Source organism: Gymnoscopelus microlampas, assembly GCF_963454915.1.
Source record: "Gymnoscopelus microlampas genome assembly, chromosome: 19".
Lineage (NCBI taxonomy): Eukaryota > Metazoa > Chordata > Actinopteri > Myctophiformes > Myctophidae > Gymnoscopelus > Gymnoscopelus microlampas.
The window spans coordinates 1472922-1490421 of NC_139956.1; the positions used below are offsets into that span (position 1 = coordinate 1472922).

The 17500-nt window shown below is 43.4% G+C and overlaps 1 protein-coding gene across 2 annotated transcripts in view; it reads right to left on the minus strand.

Moving 5' to 3' along the window:
* The window catches only part of LOC311034802 (kinesin-like protein KIF1C), a 75931-nt gene that overhangs the window by 2803 nt on the left and 55628 nt on the right, over window positions 1–17500 (minus strand). For both annotated transcript variants that reach the window (XM_084042805.1, XM_084042806.1), the window contains 6 exons: window positions 13007–13105; window positions 12276–12437; window positions 5523–5733; window positions 3864–3991; window positions 2531–2620; window positions 1–145 (listed from right to left, as the gene is read on the minus strand). The exon at window positions 1–145 is cut by the window's left edge and continues 120 nt beyond it. In XM_084042805.1, coding sequence (XP_083898931.1) covers window positions 1–145; window positions 2531–2620; window positions 3864–3991; window positions 5523–5733; window positions 12276–12437; window positions 13007–13105 — 835 coding nt within the window. The remainder of the gene's footprint in view (window positions 146–2530; window positions 2621–3863; window positions 3992–5522; window positions 5734–12275; window positions 12438–13006; window positions 13106–17500) is intronic.

Below are 17500 nucleotides of genomic sequence, written 5' to 3' on the forward strand. Positions count from 1 at the left end.
CCTCCATGAGACGAGTCACCCTGACCACTGGTGGGCCGGTGGTGCCGTCGGTCCCGCCCTCTTCTTGCTGGGAGGACACGCCCCCGTCATCATCGTCCACATCACCGTCATTAGCATCGTCGTCGTCGTCATCATCATCATCATCCTGAAACAGACGGCCAATCATAACTCAGTTATTATAATTCATTGATTGATTGAATACTTTATTAGTCAATAACAGCACAAGGTACAGTCAGACATAAAGACTAAAAGGATAACACAGAAAAAGTCCCAGGGACTTGTTTCCATTGTGGTCCTATATTCATTGTGATCCTATATTCATTGTGGTCCTATATTCATTGTGGTCCTATATTCATTGTGGTCCTATATTCGTGGATTGAGCAACACAGCTGGACGTGTGGGAAGCACCTCCAAAACATTTGCCAAAATACCCCAATATGCTTCTGTTGATAATCACTCTGGTTTTGAGCGACCTGCCAGCACACACCTGTGACTGACACACACCTGTGACTGACACACACCTGTGTGACTGACACACACCTGTGACTGACACACACCTGTGACTGACTGACACACACCTGTGACTGACACACACCTGTGACTGACACACACCTGTGACTGACACACACCTGTGTGACTGACACACACCTGTGACTGACACACACCTGTGACTGACTGACACACACCTGTGACTGACACACACCTGTGACTGACACACACCTGTGACTTACTGACACACACCTGTGACTGACTGACACACACCTGTGACTGACTGACACACACCTGTGACTGGCACACACCTGTGTGACTGACACACACCTGTGACTGGCACACACCTGTGACTGACACACACCTGTGACTGGCACACACCTGTGACTGACACACACCTGTGACTGGCACACACCTGTGTGACTGACACACACCTGTGACTGGCACACACCTGTGTGACTGACACACACCTATGACTGACACACACCTGTGACTGACACACACCTGTGACTGCTACCTGAGCATGGGTTCTGCAACTTTGACATGTGTCTTTGGCAGGGTTTCCACTAGGCATTTTTGGGGCCGGCCACCATGGCCGGCAGGATTATATTTTACCGGCCAAAGAATACATTTACCGGCCATATTATAATTAACGTCACATGTGTGTTTGCACTGCATACATACAGTACACCCAACAACTGATTGGGCTCATTACACCTCGTTACGTTAGAGCTGCGCTGCTGCGCTGCTGAACACGCAGCAGACGAATACCAAAACGCTCGCCCCAAAGCACAGTCGCCCCGGGGAAAATCCGTCGGTATTCGCCTGGTATTCCTAAACATATCAGTAAACTATGCCTAACCCTAACCTTATTCCTGATCTTAACCTCAGTAAAACTATACCTAATCCTAAACCTATTTCTACCCATATCCTCAGTAAAACAAATACAAGAATACAAGAACCGCTGGTCCGCCTGAAAAATGGGGGCGAGGGTGTTTTGGGGCGAGTCCTAATAACCCTGCAGGCTGTGGTTTCCCTGCGCAACACCGTCGCACAGTATAAACAAATTAATATATATTTTGGGCTTTACATCGATTCTCATTCAACCTTGATATGCAAAAGTAGGTTTTGTTTTGTTTTGTTAACGTTAATTATATATGTCATGATATATGTGGCCTTGCGTGAGGTTGATTACTTGCCTTTATAGTTGCCTTCACCAACTTTCACCACTTTATCCATTGCAGTAACTGTGCTTGCATAATATCCACGACCTACACGTGTTCGGGACGGGTCCCTTTATCAACAATTGGGTCCGGTTTGGTTCAGATTCTATCACCTCGGAAAATCCCGGTTCTGTTTATCAACACCCGAGCGAACCACCCTACTCAGCACTGATCAGGAGGAGACACAGCTGTGTCTCTTAGCGGTGTTGTGTCGTATCAAAAATAGCAGACATACAAGCTCACAAAGCGGCGCGTTGCGACGTGCTGTGAGATTGTAGCTCTGATATTTTCAACGCGCGACACCATCGTACAACGAATAGGCTATTCTATAACTGCAGCGCACAGCAGCAGCCGAGCAGGCTGTCGGAATTAAACCACACAGTCAGATCATGATAAAAACTTTAAATGATTATGATTGTAATGGTTGTAGCCAATTACTTTATGCAAATAATAATATTAATAATAGGCTTAAATGATAAAATAGCTTAATAACAGCATTTTCCCAACCGGTGTTTATATTTACCGGCCAATTCAAAATTTTACCGGTCAATGGCATACCAGGGCATACCAGGTACCAGGGCTGACACCATATAATGCTGCCACTCTGCATAACAGAAGCTTGTTTTGAGCTTGTAGATCTGCTACTTTTGAATTTGAATACAGAAAAGTAACAGTTTTGGACATGAGAGTGTGTGTGTGTGTGTGTGTGTGTGTGTGTGTGTGTGTGTGTGTGTGTGTGTGTGTGTGTGTGTGTGTGTGTGTGTGTGTGTGTGTGTGTGTGTGTGTGTGTGTGTGTGTGCGCGTGTGTGTATGTGTACCTGTACAGGTATGACTCTCTCCATCTTCATCATCCTCTCTCTCAGAGCTTGTATCTCTTCATCCTTCATGTTGTTTTGTAGTTTCACTTCCTGTTGAAACACATATTAAATCAAACAAACGATGAACAAAAACAATAAAGTATTACTGAGAGGACTTTTTTATTTTGACTTTTACTGAACACAAAGTAAAATTAAGATTTAAAGGTGCGTTACACTTTAAAACACTTCGGGGGTCATTTTAACCTCTACTCAGTGTTTCACTCCAGACAGTTTCTTAGTTGCTCTGCTTCTAGTGACTGATATTGTCCTTCTAATGAACGTTAGACTCATTAAAACACACGTCTCTGCTTCTAGTGACTGATATTGTCCTTCTAATGAACGTTAGACTCATTAAAACACACGTCTCTGCTTCTAGTGACTGATATTGTCCTTCTAATGAACGTTAGACTCATTAAAACACACGTCTCTGCTTCTGGTGACTGATATTGTCCTTCTAATGAATGTTAGACTCATTAAAACACACATCTCTGCTTCTGGTTAGACTCATTAAAACACACGTCTCTGCTTCTAGTTAGACTCATTAAAACACACGTCTCTGCTTCTAGTGACTGATATTGTCCTTCTAAGGAACGCTAGACTCATTAAAACACACGTCTCTGCTTCTAGTGACTGATATTGTCCTTCTAATGAACGTTAGACTCATTAAAACACACGTCTCTGCTTCTGGTGACTGATATTGTCCTTCTAATGAATGTTAGACTCATTAAAACACACGTCTCTGCTTCTAGTGACTGATATTGTCCTTCTAATGAATGTTAGACTCATTAAAACACACATCTCTGCTTCTAGTTAGACTCATTAAAACACACGTCTCTGCTTCTAGTTAGACTCATTAAAACACACGTCTCTGCTTCTAGTGACTGATATTGTCCTTCTAATGAACGTTAGACTCATTAAAACACACGTCTCTGCTTCTAGTGACTGATATTGTCCTTCTAATGAACGCTAGACTCATTAAAACACACGTCTCTGCTTCTAGTGACTGATATTGTCCTTCTAATGAACGTTAGACTCATTAAAACACACGTCTCTGCTTCTGGTGACTGATATTGTCCTTCTAATGAATGTTAGACTCATTAAAACACACGTCTCTGCTTCTGGTGACTGATATTGTCCTTCTAATGAAATAGCAGATCTACAAGCTCATAGCGCGGCACTCGGTGCCGTGCTATGAGCTTGTAGATCTGCTATTTTTGAAAAGCCAAGGAAATCTAAAATGACAGATACTTTCCCGTCCAAATGGGTTAAACAGATTAAATGAATGTATAATCACCTGTAAAATGTCAGTCAGTTTGTCGATATGAGCCTTCAGGTCATACATCCCAACCTTCTCTCCTCCTCCTTCACCTCCTCCTCCTCCTCCTTCTGCCTGCTCCCCTCCATCACCTCCTCCTTCTCCACCTGAGACAAGAGAAGATGACATGACCTTTATAAAACCAGTGGTCAAAGACAGTACAGCAGTTTAAAAAAAATAAACAGATTACAGTGAAGGGATAGATAAACCTCTTCTCTCTCCATGTTGTTTTTCGTGTCCTACTCGATCATATTACAGCGCCACACAAAAGCATCCAAAATAGCAGATCTACAAGCTAGAAACACGGCGCGAAGCGTTGTGTTTTGAGCTTGTAGATCTGCTATTTTTTTGCATTTTTTTTTTTTTTATCCTGAAAGGTTTTGGACATAATGAGGTTTCCAGCCGACATAATGTACATGCATACATAAGATATGCAACATACAATATACTACTCTGTGTAGAGTACAGAAGTCCTGACGTCACTCGTTCATCCCCTGGTTCGTAAAGTAATGTCTCTATGGAGAATAACATTGGGTCATCTTAGAATCGTCTCATATAAGAATTGTGGTCCAAAAATAAACAAATTGTCTCTGTGATATTGTCAGGGAGGAGGTTCTGTATAGTTTATGATAGTCAGTCACTTATATTTGATACAGTCTGTTTCTGGAGAAAATGTTACTAATTCGGCGGAAGTAACATTATGGTTTTATCACCGTCAGTTGATGCTTCATATCCATAAGAGTCAAATCGCTGGGATCATTTGTTTATTTGTGGAACACAGTTCTTATTTGACGTGATATTAAACACGTCTATGGGGATTCAGAACGGGGGGGAAACCGCGACCCAGGTAGGATGTCATCGCCTTGCTAAACTAATGGCCTGTCATTTTTGTTAGGTTTTTCAGGAAAAATAAAAAACTAATCCAAAACAAAACTTTCTTAATCATTTCACCCAAAATGTTTATAACAAATTATGACTATTTAAATAGAAATAACACTGTATGTCAGTTATGTAACATAAGAGATTTAAATAGGTTTAAATAGGATTAAATCTGACTTAGGCAAAAACATTTTTTTCAAATGGCCTAAATCAGTAAATAATTTGGCATAAGTCACAAAACCATGTGACTTAGGCCAAAAAAGGGCCTATTTTGGCCTAAGTCACACTAAGGAGTTAGGTCATTATACTAAAAGGTGAGTGAACAGCATGATCCTTTTCTATTAGGAGATGGACCATTTTACCAGAGGTGGACAGTGTCATGAGGAGCTGACTGAGACAAAAATATCATTTTCCTCAAAAAATGACTTATGCCATTAGTTTAGCAACGTGACGATGTGTAAATTACGTCAGACTTTGGTGCTCTACAGGGATGGGACAATAATCGTTTTTATCTTATTCACTCTACACAAATCGATTTGCCAAAAATGGCAGATGTAGATCTGCCATTTTCGTCTTAAAGGGGAATTTAGAATTTAGCTAGACGAGATTTCTAGCGAGACATACGGGTTCAGGGCCGTCCCGACCCACACTATTCAAACATGTGATATGTGTCAGGATCACTATACTGTCCCAGTGGAACGGCCTATCCTTGTGTGTCTATTGGTTGTTCCCTGGGAGGAAAATGAATGTATCATTCACCTCCTCCTCCTCCTCCTCCTCCCGCCTCCTCTCCAGGGGGGCTGCGCTCCTCTCCGATGCCCACGGTGTGACACACGTCCTGGGCCACGGCCCTCCAGCTCTCCCTCTCTGCCGGGTCCCTCTGGGAGAACATACGACACAACTCCTTCATCTTCACGATGGACAGGGCCTCGATCTCCTGACGGGACTGACGGAAGTCACCCAGAGCCACCTGAGAGAGACAAGATACAGAGAGACAGAGAGAGATCAGTCTCTATAGAGACACCTGAGAGAGACATACAGAGAGATCAGTCTATAGAGCCACCTGAGAGAGACAGAGAGATCAGTCACCCAGAGCCACCTGAGAGAGACAAGACACAGAGAGGCAGAGAGAGAGATCAGTCCTAGAGTCACCTGATAGAGACATGCAGAGACACAGAGAGATCAGTCTCTATAGAGCCACCTGAGAGAGACAAGTGAGAGACAGAGAGATCAGTCACCCAGAGCCACCTGAGAGAGACAAGACACAGAGAGATCAGTCACTATAGAGACACCTGAGAGAGACATACAGAGACACAGAGAGATCAGTCTCTATAGACAGGGGTGCACATAACTGGTGTGCAAGCGTGGTCAAAATGCATGCTGCGCGGCACATCAGAAGAAGGGAAGCGCTCTCTCTCTCGCGTACCAACAGCTGGGACAGGAATTTACTTCCTGAAGCCACACTCACACAATCACACTAAAGCACGCGTCGGCCCCCCATACACACACAGCCATTAGGCGGAGGGGGAGGGGACGCATGCTGCACGTGATTGTGTGAGTGTGTCCTCCAATCCTGACACACAGACACAGTCAGTCGCGCGACTCACACGCAGCACGCTGCTGGCTGTGTTACAGGCACTCATCACCGATGATGAACGCACCGTGATGGTGCCCAAAAACGGCAGAAGAAGGGCGCTGCAACATTGAAACGCGCCGGTTAAAGGTCCTCTTTTCTCGCGCTTTTTTCTCCCGTTGACAAAACGGGCCCGGGGGCCACCGAACCGGGTCCGCGCTGAACCCCCCCACCCCTGTTGACAAAACGGCGCCGGGGGCCACCGGACCTTTTATTTACCATTTACTTGGTGCTCACCGAGTAACATCTCCAGGTGCTCCTCTGAGACCTAGACCAAAAAAAATTGTGTGCACCCCTGTCTATACAGTCACCTGATAGAGACATACAGAGACAGAGAGACCAGTCTCTATAGTCACCTGATAGAGACATACAGAGACACAGAGAGATCAGTCTCTATAGAGCCACCTGATAGAGACATACAGAGACACAGAGAGATCAGTCTCTATAGAGCCACCTGATAGAGACATACAGAGACACAGAGAGACCAGTCTCTATAGTCACCTGATAGAGACATACAGAGACACAGAGAGATCAGTCTATAGAGTCACCTGATAGAGACATACAGACACAGAGAGATCAGTCTATAAAGCCACCTGATAGAGACATACAGAGACACAGAGAGATCAGTCTATAGAGTCACCTGATAGAGACATACAGACACAGAGAGATCAGTCTATAGAGTCACCTGATAGAGACATACAGAGACACAGAGAGATCAGTCCTAGAGCCACCTGTGACCTGACACAGAGGGTGATACTGGTCTGTCAAATATGGATGTCATCATGTCACGACTGTATGGGTGACAGGATATTAGTTTGACATTATATTACATCTCCTCTTACATGGGAATTGTAAATGTAGTAATGGACACAGGCAGCTAGAGGTCATCTATACTGTATCCTCATAAAGGTAAGACTGCGTTCATGTGATCAATATTATAAATTAATGGCGCACGGTTGGCATGAAAGTCCGATAGGCGAAACTGTGGCCACACGGCAAACACGCCTAATAATTCAGCTCTAAATGCGTCAACTGAAAAGAGTTTGCATCATGTCTATAATATGCATACAGAGATCGTTTGACATGTGTTTTCTTTCTGTTTTATATGTGTTGACAAATGCTGGGCGCATAAATATTTTATTTGAGGTTTGGCTTTTGTATGAAGAATAAAGGTCCTTTCACACGGCAAGCGGTCAACGCGCCTACAGTATGTAATTCATTTTCAATGAGAGGCGGGCCATTATTTGGGACGCACGGAGAAGTTGAGGGGCGGTGAGGCAGGCGGGCGCCCTGTTTTTGTGCGTGTGCACAAAAACTTTTGTGCACACGCGGGTGGCAAGAGCTGGATTGTGGTGAGCTTTTGTTTTCCCCGCACCGCGCAGGAGGACAAAACAACAATGATCGCTGCGCGATCACAGCTGATCCGAGCGGTAAAGATAAAGATAAAGAAAACTTTATTGTCCATTAAATTGACATAAAATGGAAATTTGTCTTTGGCACACCAGTAGTCAGTTACAACAATAAAACATTACAAAAATACATAGGTGCATTAAAACACTATATAAAAATGCACTCACATTAACACAACAACAGTGGTCATGAGCAGTGGTGATTAGACTATTTAAACATTTTCTTTCTTCTTATCTATGTCCACAGCAGTTGGCACAAACGACGTTTTGTAACCCTTCTTGTTAGCGAATTTTGCCCTAAGCCTCCTGCCCGATGGCATCAGGTGAAACTCAGAGTGAAGAGGATGGGTAGAATCATTGTAAATCTGAATTGCTTTTTTGGTTATGGAGCGGTTGTATATATCCTGAAGTTTCAATTGTTTGTCTCCTACTTGCCTGGTTGACTACCTGGGTGAGCTTGTTTTTATCTGTTTTTATCTCTAAAAACAAGCTCTCTGGGTGAGCTTGTTTTTACCGCTGTGTGTTACGACCTTAAGGCATTCTAATGACATATACGCACGCTTTGGTCTCATAAGTCATGCCTCAGAGCAGACGTGAGAAACAGCGGACCTCCCGCAAAAAACACACAGACAGAAATAGATCGATGAATCAGACAAGGAACGTAGGAATTTTCGTAAATGCCGGTACGTTCAAAATATGTCCGTAAACAGCTTAGTGAATCGAGCCCAATGTGTCACAATAGTGTGACTGTGTGTGGGTCCAGAGCATAATGGAATGGACTTTTGTTAGGATACATAAAGGGCCACAAACCAGACATTACTGCTGTGGATTCTGGGTTCTGTATTCAAGGTGTGGTTGGCAGAATAGTGGAATAGTGTGTGTGTGTGTGTGTGTGTGTGTGTGTGTGTGTGTGTGCGTGCGTGCGTGCCCCCGCCAATATAATTTCCCCTAACCCTGTTCAGGGCTATGCAGACGATGTCCAGTTAGCCTCTCATCATGGGGCTGTAATAAAGAACATGCTCTCCAAAACCCATTCCTTTTTGGAATGGTCAGGATTAGAGGTAAAAGAATCCAAATGTGCAGTTCTATATGAAAGACGGAGCGGAGGAAACCGCTGGTACCATTCTAGAACAGATACACCAACTGATTTCACAATTTGCAATAAACCCCTTAAAGTCTATTCACGTCACCAGACTTACACATATTTGGGCCACAAGTTTAACGTGGCAGGCGAGTGGGGCGATCAGGTGGAGGTAATCATTGCTGAGTACTCCAGCAGACTCGACTTAATCCACACATCTCCTCTGCCTCTAATCATGAAACTGGAGGCAGTCAGAATAATAGCATTGGCCAAGGTACAACGTCTTTTCTCCAATGTACATGTTCCACGAAAATCACTACGTGATTTGACTGACAAAACTGTGCACTTAGTGAGACAATGGACTGGTCTTAACACACACACAACACGTGACATTATATTTCACAGTAAACGTGAAGGTGGTTTGGGTGTTCCCCATTTTGAATGGACATATATTGCTACGAGGCTCTCCCATTTGTTAAATATGCTGAACAATGATGACCAGTATGTGAGAGAGCTTGCACGTTCATCTCTATTCCTGGACCTAAAACGACGTAAGGTCCCCCTGGCATGTGGCTCGGATCCTAGCTTCCTAGGCTTCAGGAGGAAACTGAGTGGAAAGCTAGACAGTCGCTCTCCCGGCTTCGGTGTGTGGTCAGACTGGCCGGACTTAAACGATCTGTGCTGTTGGGCTGATGTTACCCTGAAGTGGGTAGGGTCTAACTTAGAGGCGATGGCTGTCTCGGAGGACTTTATATCTGACCCCAGTATCTCTGTCAGAGCATCTATGACTGTGTGTGGAACAGAACACCAACTCACACTGACTAATGCCCGAGGTCGCCTCTTATGGGCACAACAACAAAGGCAGCGGCAGCATTGGACTGAACTGAGGTTGCAAGGGAAGACTGCATGTCTCCCCGCTGCAGACCATTCTGTCTCGCACTCTGTGCTAAAAAATGTTGCTTTAGACAAATGCATTGTTGTCTTTACTCTGAAAGCGAGGCTGCAGGTTTTACCATCTAAACTTAACCTCTCCATCTGGTTTCCAGACAACCATGCTCCTCACTGTATACATCATGGTCATGAACAAATAGCTGAAACCATGTCCCACATCTTAAATGGGTGCCATGTATACAGGGGACTCTACATAAGTAGGCATGACAGAATAGTGGATTTGATATCTAAAGATATCACTTCTATTTTCAGGTCCTCCATCATGCTGTATAAGCATTCTACTGTGAAGCCGAGCATGTTTAGCCTGTGTAACGATGATTCTGTGTTCTCTAACATTTCAGCTAACACCCTGATGTCATTGTTGTTAATGAAAACCATAGGGAGGTGTTCATTCTGGAGGTCGGCTGTACTTTTGATTACAGCTTAGAGGAAGCCTTCCTAACCAAAGTGCTAAAATATCAACAGCTAGAGCAGACCATCTCTCAGCTAGGCTACAGATGTAAACTTTTGGTTTTAACACATTTGACTGACAAAACTGTGCACTTAGTGAGACAATTTGGACTGGTCTTAACTCTTTGACTGCCAGAGTATTTACACATCTACCCCCCTTCCCTGCCAGAGAATAACATTGCAAAAATAGGTAAACTGTGAATTTTGTCTCCGTTTATTTTTTAACATTGAAGTGAATGGAGCAGAAAATCTTCGTATCGCGTTATCTCCTGCTTCCTTTGTGATAAAAAAAAAATGTTTAAAAAAAAATAAAAAATAAATTTTTTTTTTTTTTTTTTTTTCAAAAATCTCGTCAATCTCGTCGACGGCTGGCTGAGCCATGCGGAGAAAAACGAGAAATCTCGTCAATGGCAGTCAAAGAGTTAACACACACAACACGTGACATTATATTTCACAGTAAACGTCAAGGTGGTTTGGGTGTTCCCAATTTTGAATGGACATATATTGCTACGAGGCTCTCCCACTTGTTAAATATGCTGAACAATGATGACCAGTATGTGAGAGAGCTTGCACGTTCATCTCTATTCCTGGACCTAAAACGACGTAAGGTCCCCCTGGCATGTGGCTCGGATCCTAGCTTCCTATGCTTCAGGAGGAAACCGAGTGGAAAGCTAGACAGTCGCTCTCCCGGCTTCGGTGTGTGGTCAGACTGGCCGGACTTAAACGATCTGTGCTGTTGGGCTGATGTTACCCTGAAGTGGGTAGGGTCTAACTTAGAGGCGATGGATGTCTCGGAGGACTTTATATCTGACCCCAGTATCTCTGTCAGAGCATCTATGACTGTGTGTGGAACAGAACACCAACTCACACTGACTAATGCCCGAGGTCGCCTCTTATGGGCACAACAACAAAGGCAGCGGCAGCATTGGACTGAACTGAGGTTGCAAGGGAAGACTGCATGTCTCCCCGCTGCAGACCATTCTGTCTCGCACTCTGTGCTAAAAAATGTTGCTTTAGACAAATGCATTGTTGTCTTTACTCTGAAAGCGAGGCTGCAGGTTTTACCATCTAAACTTAACCTCTCCATCTGGTTTCCAGGCAACCATGCTCCTCACTGTATACATCATGGTCATGAACAAATAGCTGAAACCATGTCCCACATCTTAAATGGATGCCATGTATACAGGGGACTCTACATAAGTAGGCATGACAGAATAGTGGATTTGATATCTAAAGATATCACTTCTATTTTCAGGTCCTCCATCATGCTGTATAAGCATTCTACTGTGAAGCCGAGCATGTTTAGCCTGTGTAACGATGATTCTGTGTTCTCTAACATTTCAGCTAACACTCTGATGTCATTGTTGTTAATGAAAACCATCCAGGAGGTGTTCATTCTCGAGGTCGGCTGTACTTTTGATTACAGCTTAGAGGAAGCCTTCCTAACCAAAGTGCTAAAATATCAACAGCTAGAGCAGACCATCTCTCAGCTAGGCTACAGATGTAAACTTTTGTTTTTTATCTTTGGTAGTCTAGGACACGTTTACAAGTTGGTGGTGAGGGGCCTTCAAATGGCCGGCCTCTCCAAAAGGAGGGCTAAACCATTAGCAAGGTACTGCTCATTATCAGCTATTATAGGAAGACGTTCAATTTGGAGGAGGCGTTGTTTCCTTTACCCATGATTGTTGTCCGCTGTGTTTGACAAGTATGCCATCTTTTGTTTCGTATGTAACATTGTTCTGCTTTACATGCACTTTGTAACTAACTGTTTTCCCTTCATCTGACTGCACTGGTAGTGTTTATGTCCTTTGTACATCCTGTACTTCTTATTATGTGGACATAAAAAAATATTTCAAATGTGTGTGTGTGTGTGTGTGTGTGTGTGTGTGTGTGTGTGTGTGTGTGTGTGTGTGTGTGTGTGTGTGTGTGTGTGTGTGTGTGTGTGTGTGTGTGTAGTGTGTGCGTGTGTGTGTGTAGTGTGTGTGTACCTCATAACAGATCTCTTTGACAGCCTGCATGCGTAGGTCAGGGATGGTGACTCTCTTCGGGTCTTTGCTGATTCGTCGCCTCTGGGGGATCTGGTACACTCTGATTGGCTCCCTGCGTTTGCCGCTGCTGGGGAGGCCACACCTCTTCACTATGGACTGGACCTGCAGACAGACAGACAGACAGACAGACACACAGACAGACAGACAGTTAGTTTATTATATACTGTAGTACTGACATGATGTTGAATCATTCTAAAACCAGTGTGTAAATGGTAAATGGTGCATTTATATAGCGCTTTTATCCAAAGCGCTATACATAGATTGTGCATTACATTCACACACACACATGCACACACACACACGCACATCAGGAGCAATTAGAGGTTCAGTGTGTTGCTCAAGGACACTTCTACACTAACTCTGGGGGAGCCCAGGATTGAACTAAGAACTCTGCACAACAACAATGTGAATAACAATAGCATAATGTAGTTGTGTTTTCCTTCATCACACCAAGTCGTTAATATTTTGAGGGAAAAACAATAAGTATTAATGAACGAACGAACGAACGAACGAACGAACGAACGAACAAATTGATAATGTTCTGTTATGGAAGTCTAGTAGCAGCATTTTGGATCATCTGTTAGACAGGAGATGGTGGACTGGGTCAGCCCCAGATATAGTGTGTGTGTGTGTGTGTGTGTGTGTGTGTGTGTGTGTGTGTGTGTGTGTACCTTGTTGGCGGGTAGTTTCTCTCTCAGGGAGGAGATCAGTCTCCAGCTCTCCTCACAGGAACGCTTGTCTGAGTCATCTCCACTGTCACTGTCTGCATACTACACACACACACACACACACACACACACACACACACACACACACACACACACACACACACACACACACACACACACACACACACACACACACACACACACACACACACACACACACTCTTAACAGAGTCATCTCCACTGTCTGCATACTGTAGCTGTTAGGAGTAAGGAATGGAGCTCGTTAATTTTTTATTGATAATGAGCACCTTATCGATCCTGCTTATTGAGTCGAGCTTTTATCGAGCCCACTATTGATCTTTTTCTATTAACACATCGGGTGCCAAACACGGTCTGAACCGTGTGTTTACATAGTGGTGCTTCGGTGCCGAACACGGTCTGAACCGTGAGTTTAGTCTTTTTGTTTTTTTCGTTTTTCTCCGTGCGGGCGGGGCTAGAGTAGCTCTGGGAGCACCCATTGTAATCCTTTATATTATGAATAGTACTGTAATAATTACTATAAAATCTCCATGTCTCTTCAACTCTTTATAAACAAAAAATGCATATTTATTTTTTATATTCTTTTTTCTTTGTTTTAACCAAAATATATCACTCGCACTACATTTTACTAGGGCCTTCAAATACAGTATGTTTCTGACAGACAGAAGGCAAGTGACCTTTTTACTTTTGGAAAATAATATTGAAGAAACGGTTAATGTGTGTACTGTCACTTTAAAAGTGCAATTTATACTTCATCGTACGACGGTGTCACGCACCAAACATAGCCGATGTCCAAGCTCACACTGCGTCTGTTCGCACCACGTTCTGAGCTTGTAGATCTGCCATTTTCGGCAACGATAGACTGAGAAGACGGACACGCTCAAGCAACACTAGTTATTCATTCACAGGGAGATCCCAAACGGATTATTATCAATTGGATTATCAAAATTGTCAACGGAGACTTTCTACCTTGGGTAGAAGAGGACGAGTGAAACTTTTGAGCGTTTCACTCGTTAACGCCATTGTTTCACCGCTGCACCGCACATGTAAACACAACAAAGACGCAACCAGCCGAGTGTACAAATGGAACCAAATGACGCTTACAGCCCCCTTAAAATAGTGATGTAGTGAGCCAATAAAATTCCTCTTCCTTGTTTCCCCGGGCAGCGCTGTTTGGCACAACTTCAATACAGTTCAATACAATACTATCAATACACTTTTAGACCGACATGTTTGTGCCAGCGTGGGTGATTAGATTTATTTCTTGATCGCCTCTTGTTTTGATAGTTTAGACATGACGTCATGGGCCACTACACTCCATAACAGGCTCGACAAGCCTAAAGCTTATCGATACCCGGGTCTCCATAAATTCATGCCCGGGTATATAATGGACCCGGTTTTCGAGCTCCATCCCTAGTTAGGAGGCGCACCTACATCCAAACATTTGGACGGGTGCTGAATCAAACTAAATAAAGTGTCTTGATGCTCCCAACATCTATATATATACAATTTGAATCCTGCGCCATGCCGGTTGTCCGTATGCGACGCCAGTGTGACGGTGTGACGTAATCTGACATCACGATGACAACGCCAGTGTGACGTAATCTCACGACAGCATGACATCACATGACATCACATCCTACCTATAAATTCTAGGATGCCGTCAGATCGCACCAGTTCGACGGCTTCCATAGTGGGTTTTGGTCATTGGAGAGGTGATGCACGTCACCTCTTTCTGAAGTGGGTACTTTCAAAGCCTGCCGTGGATTTAGGAGAGCACAAAACTCTCTCTCACACTGTGAGGTGCCTGTAAGGTGGCACTGCAAAGTGAACGACGCGTCACGCTAGAAGTTCGAACGTTTGGGCCGATGTGGCCTTCGTCACGTACACTGAGCTGAGAGAGGACACAGATATATTGTAATGGATATTTTAGAATGCCAACCTGTTCTAAAATCATTTCCTGCACTATCTAACTGTATTTGAACCAAGGAGGTTTAAACTCACAGCAGGGGTCTGTTCACAGCTCCTGTTGCTGTCATTAAGCAACAACTGTTCCACTGTCTATTTACACACTATTCTCCTTCTAGCTGGTTCAGCAATACCATTGACGTTGTCTATAAGTGTAACATGTCTGTACATAGAGAATATGACCATTCAAGGACAGCATCTCTGGTAAAGTGGACACTATAATAGCTATAAGAGACGGGTGCTCAAGAGGCTTGTGTCCCGAGGGGCTGTGGGTCAGGCCACAGGGCCAGGCTACACTGATCTGTGTATGCTGCTGCTCTGCTGAATAGTTCCTCATAAAAGGTCTAAAACAGGGGTCTTCAACAGGGGGTCCGGGACCCCTAGGGGGTCCTCAGAGTTACTACAGGGGGTCCACCAAATCTTTGTGTGATAGGATCTTTTTTCTACCTTAACCACTTCAACCCTAGCATCCCTTTTCTGAGGAGAACTTTAGCCAAAAAATAGCCGATCTACAAGCTCACAACGCCTCGCGCTGCGAGGCGTCGTGAGCTTGTAGATCGGCTATTTTTTGGCAAAGAGGTATAGGTGTAGAGGGAAAAAAGAGCAGAGCAAGTAAACAAAAAAGGTTTAACCTGAAGCACAATTTTATACAATATAGAGGAGGGTCCCTGCTTCATCTCTCTCTCAGCTAGGGGGTCCTTGGCCTGAAAACGTTGAAGACCCCTGGTCTAAAACTTCACCCGACATATAATATTTCTAAAATGATATAAAGAGGGTCAAGAATTCAAATCGTTTGATCAACTCAAGAGGGAGTTTGACTTGGAAAATGGTGACATGTTCAGATTTTTTCAGCTAAGACATTTTTATGACACAGAAATTAAAAAGGAGATATCAGTGGAAGGAAATGAAGTGATTGGTGTTTTGACAGGTGCATATAAACAAACACCTTCAAGGATTGTTTCCAAACTGTATAGAGGCTTGCAGAAGCAACATGGAAGAAATACAATGTATGTGAAATCGAAATGGGAATCTGAATTTAATATTGAGGTGTCTGAGAGTGAGTGGCGTTCCATGTGTTCCACACAACAATCTTCAACAAACTCTAAGCAATGGAGGGAATTTGTGTGGAAGAATTTAATACGCTTTTTCATTACACCTAAAATCAAAAGCAAACAACTGAGTAAACAGCAGTTTTGTTGGAGCGAGTGTGGGCATCCGAACGCCAATCATTCACACATTTTCTGGTCATGTAAGAAAATACAGTCATTCTGGGACAGTGTTCTCCGGGTTTTGGACGCAGTAATGGGATACAAGATTGTCTGTGATCCCCGGATTTTGTATCTCGGTTTGACACCAGATGACATAATAGGACACGAGGACGTTTACCTGTTCAAAATCTTGACACTGGCAGCTAAAAAAGCCATCACAAGGAAATGGCTGAAAACAGACCCTCCTAGAGAGGAACACTGGTGTGATGTTATTGAAGAAATATGGCTTATGGAAAAAATGACTTATAATTTAAGGATTAAGGCAGAGATTTTTGAGAAACGTTGGGAGAAATGGCATATGTATAAGAGTAAATGAATAGTGTATACCCCCCCCCCCCCCCCCCCTGTATTGTCCCTTTCTTTTCTTTTTTGAATTGCTTTTCTTTTTTACTGTTCTGTCTTTTTCTTTCGTTCTGTTTTTTGTTTTCCTTATTGTAATGTCCTTTTTGAACTTTTGTTTTGTCTGTGTGAAAAATAAAGACAAAGTTTAAAAAAAAAAAAAATGATATAAAGGGATAATAGTGGGCAGAGTTCACAAATCGCTGAATGGACACCCAGGGACAACGCCCTGATTTGGAATAGGAATTCACAGTCTCTGTCAGAGTCAATAACAGATACACAGATGAGCCATTATTGTGCCTATGTGGCCATCAGCAAAAAAGGAAAAACAATTTACTGTACATGTGTGTCCATAGCCTATACTAACAAAAAGGCATTATACAATGATGCAATATTAAAAAGACAAGACCAGTTATATGTTACAGGAATGGTTGGATGTTGAACTCCTCGTTCAAACCATGAGGAGAAATAGAATTGAGATATTGAATATAGAACATTTGTCGTTGAAACAGGCGGCGCTCCTGATTGCCTCATATCTCTCTCTCTCTCTCTCTCTCTCTCTCTCTCTCTCTGGGGGGCTGTGCCACCTTTTGGATGCCTACATAACGGAATGAGCTAATACTGTGGCCTGCCTGTTTAAAGTGCAGAGCTACAGGATTTCTTTCGTCCCCACATCTGCCAATGACGTGTTTTTGGAAAAAAATGTTCAGAACCCAAGATATCATCATTTGAAGATTTGCTGCTCCATCCACTCCTTGTTTAACTTATAACTGAAAAAGGCTGTATCTCGCTTCCTAAGCACTTTTTTTTTTACTTTGAAAAAATCTCTGGCACTGGGACAACATAGCCAGGCACTCAGTGAGTTAATAAGGTATACCACATT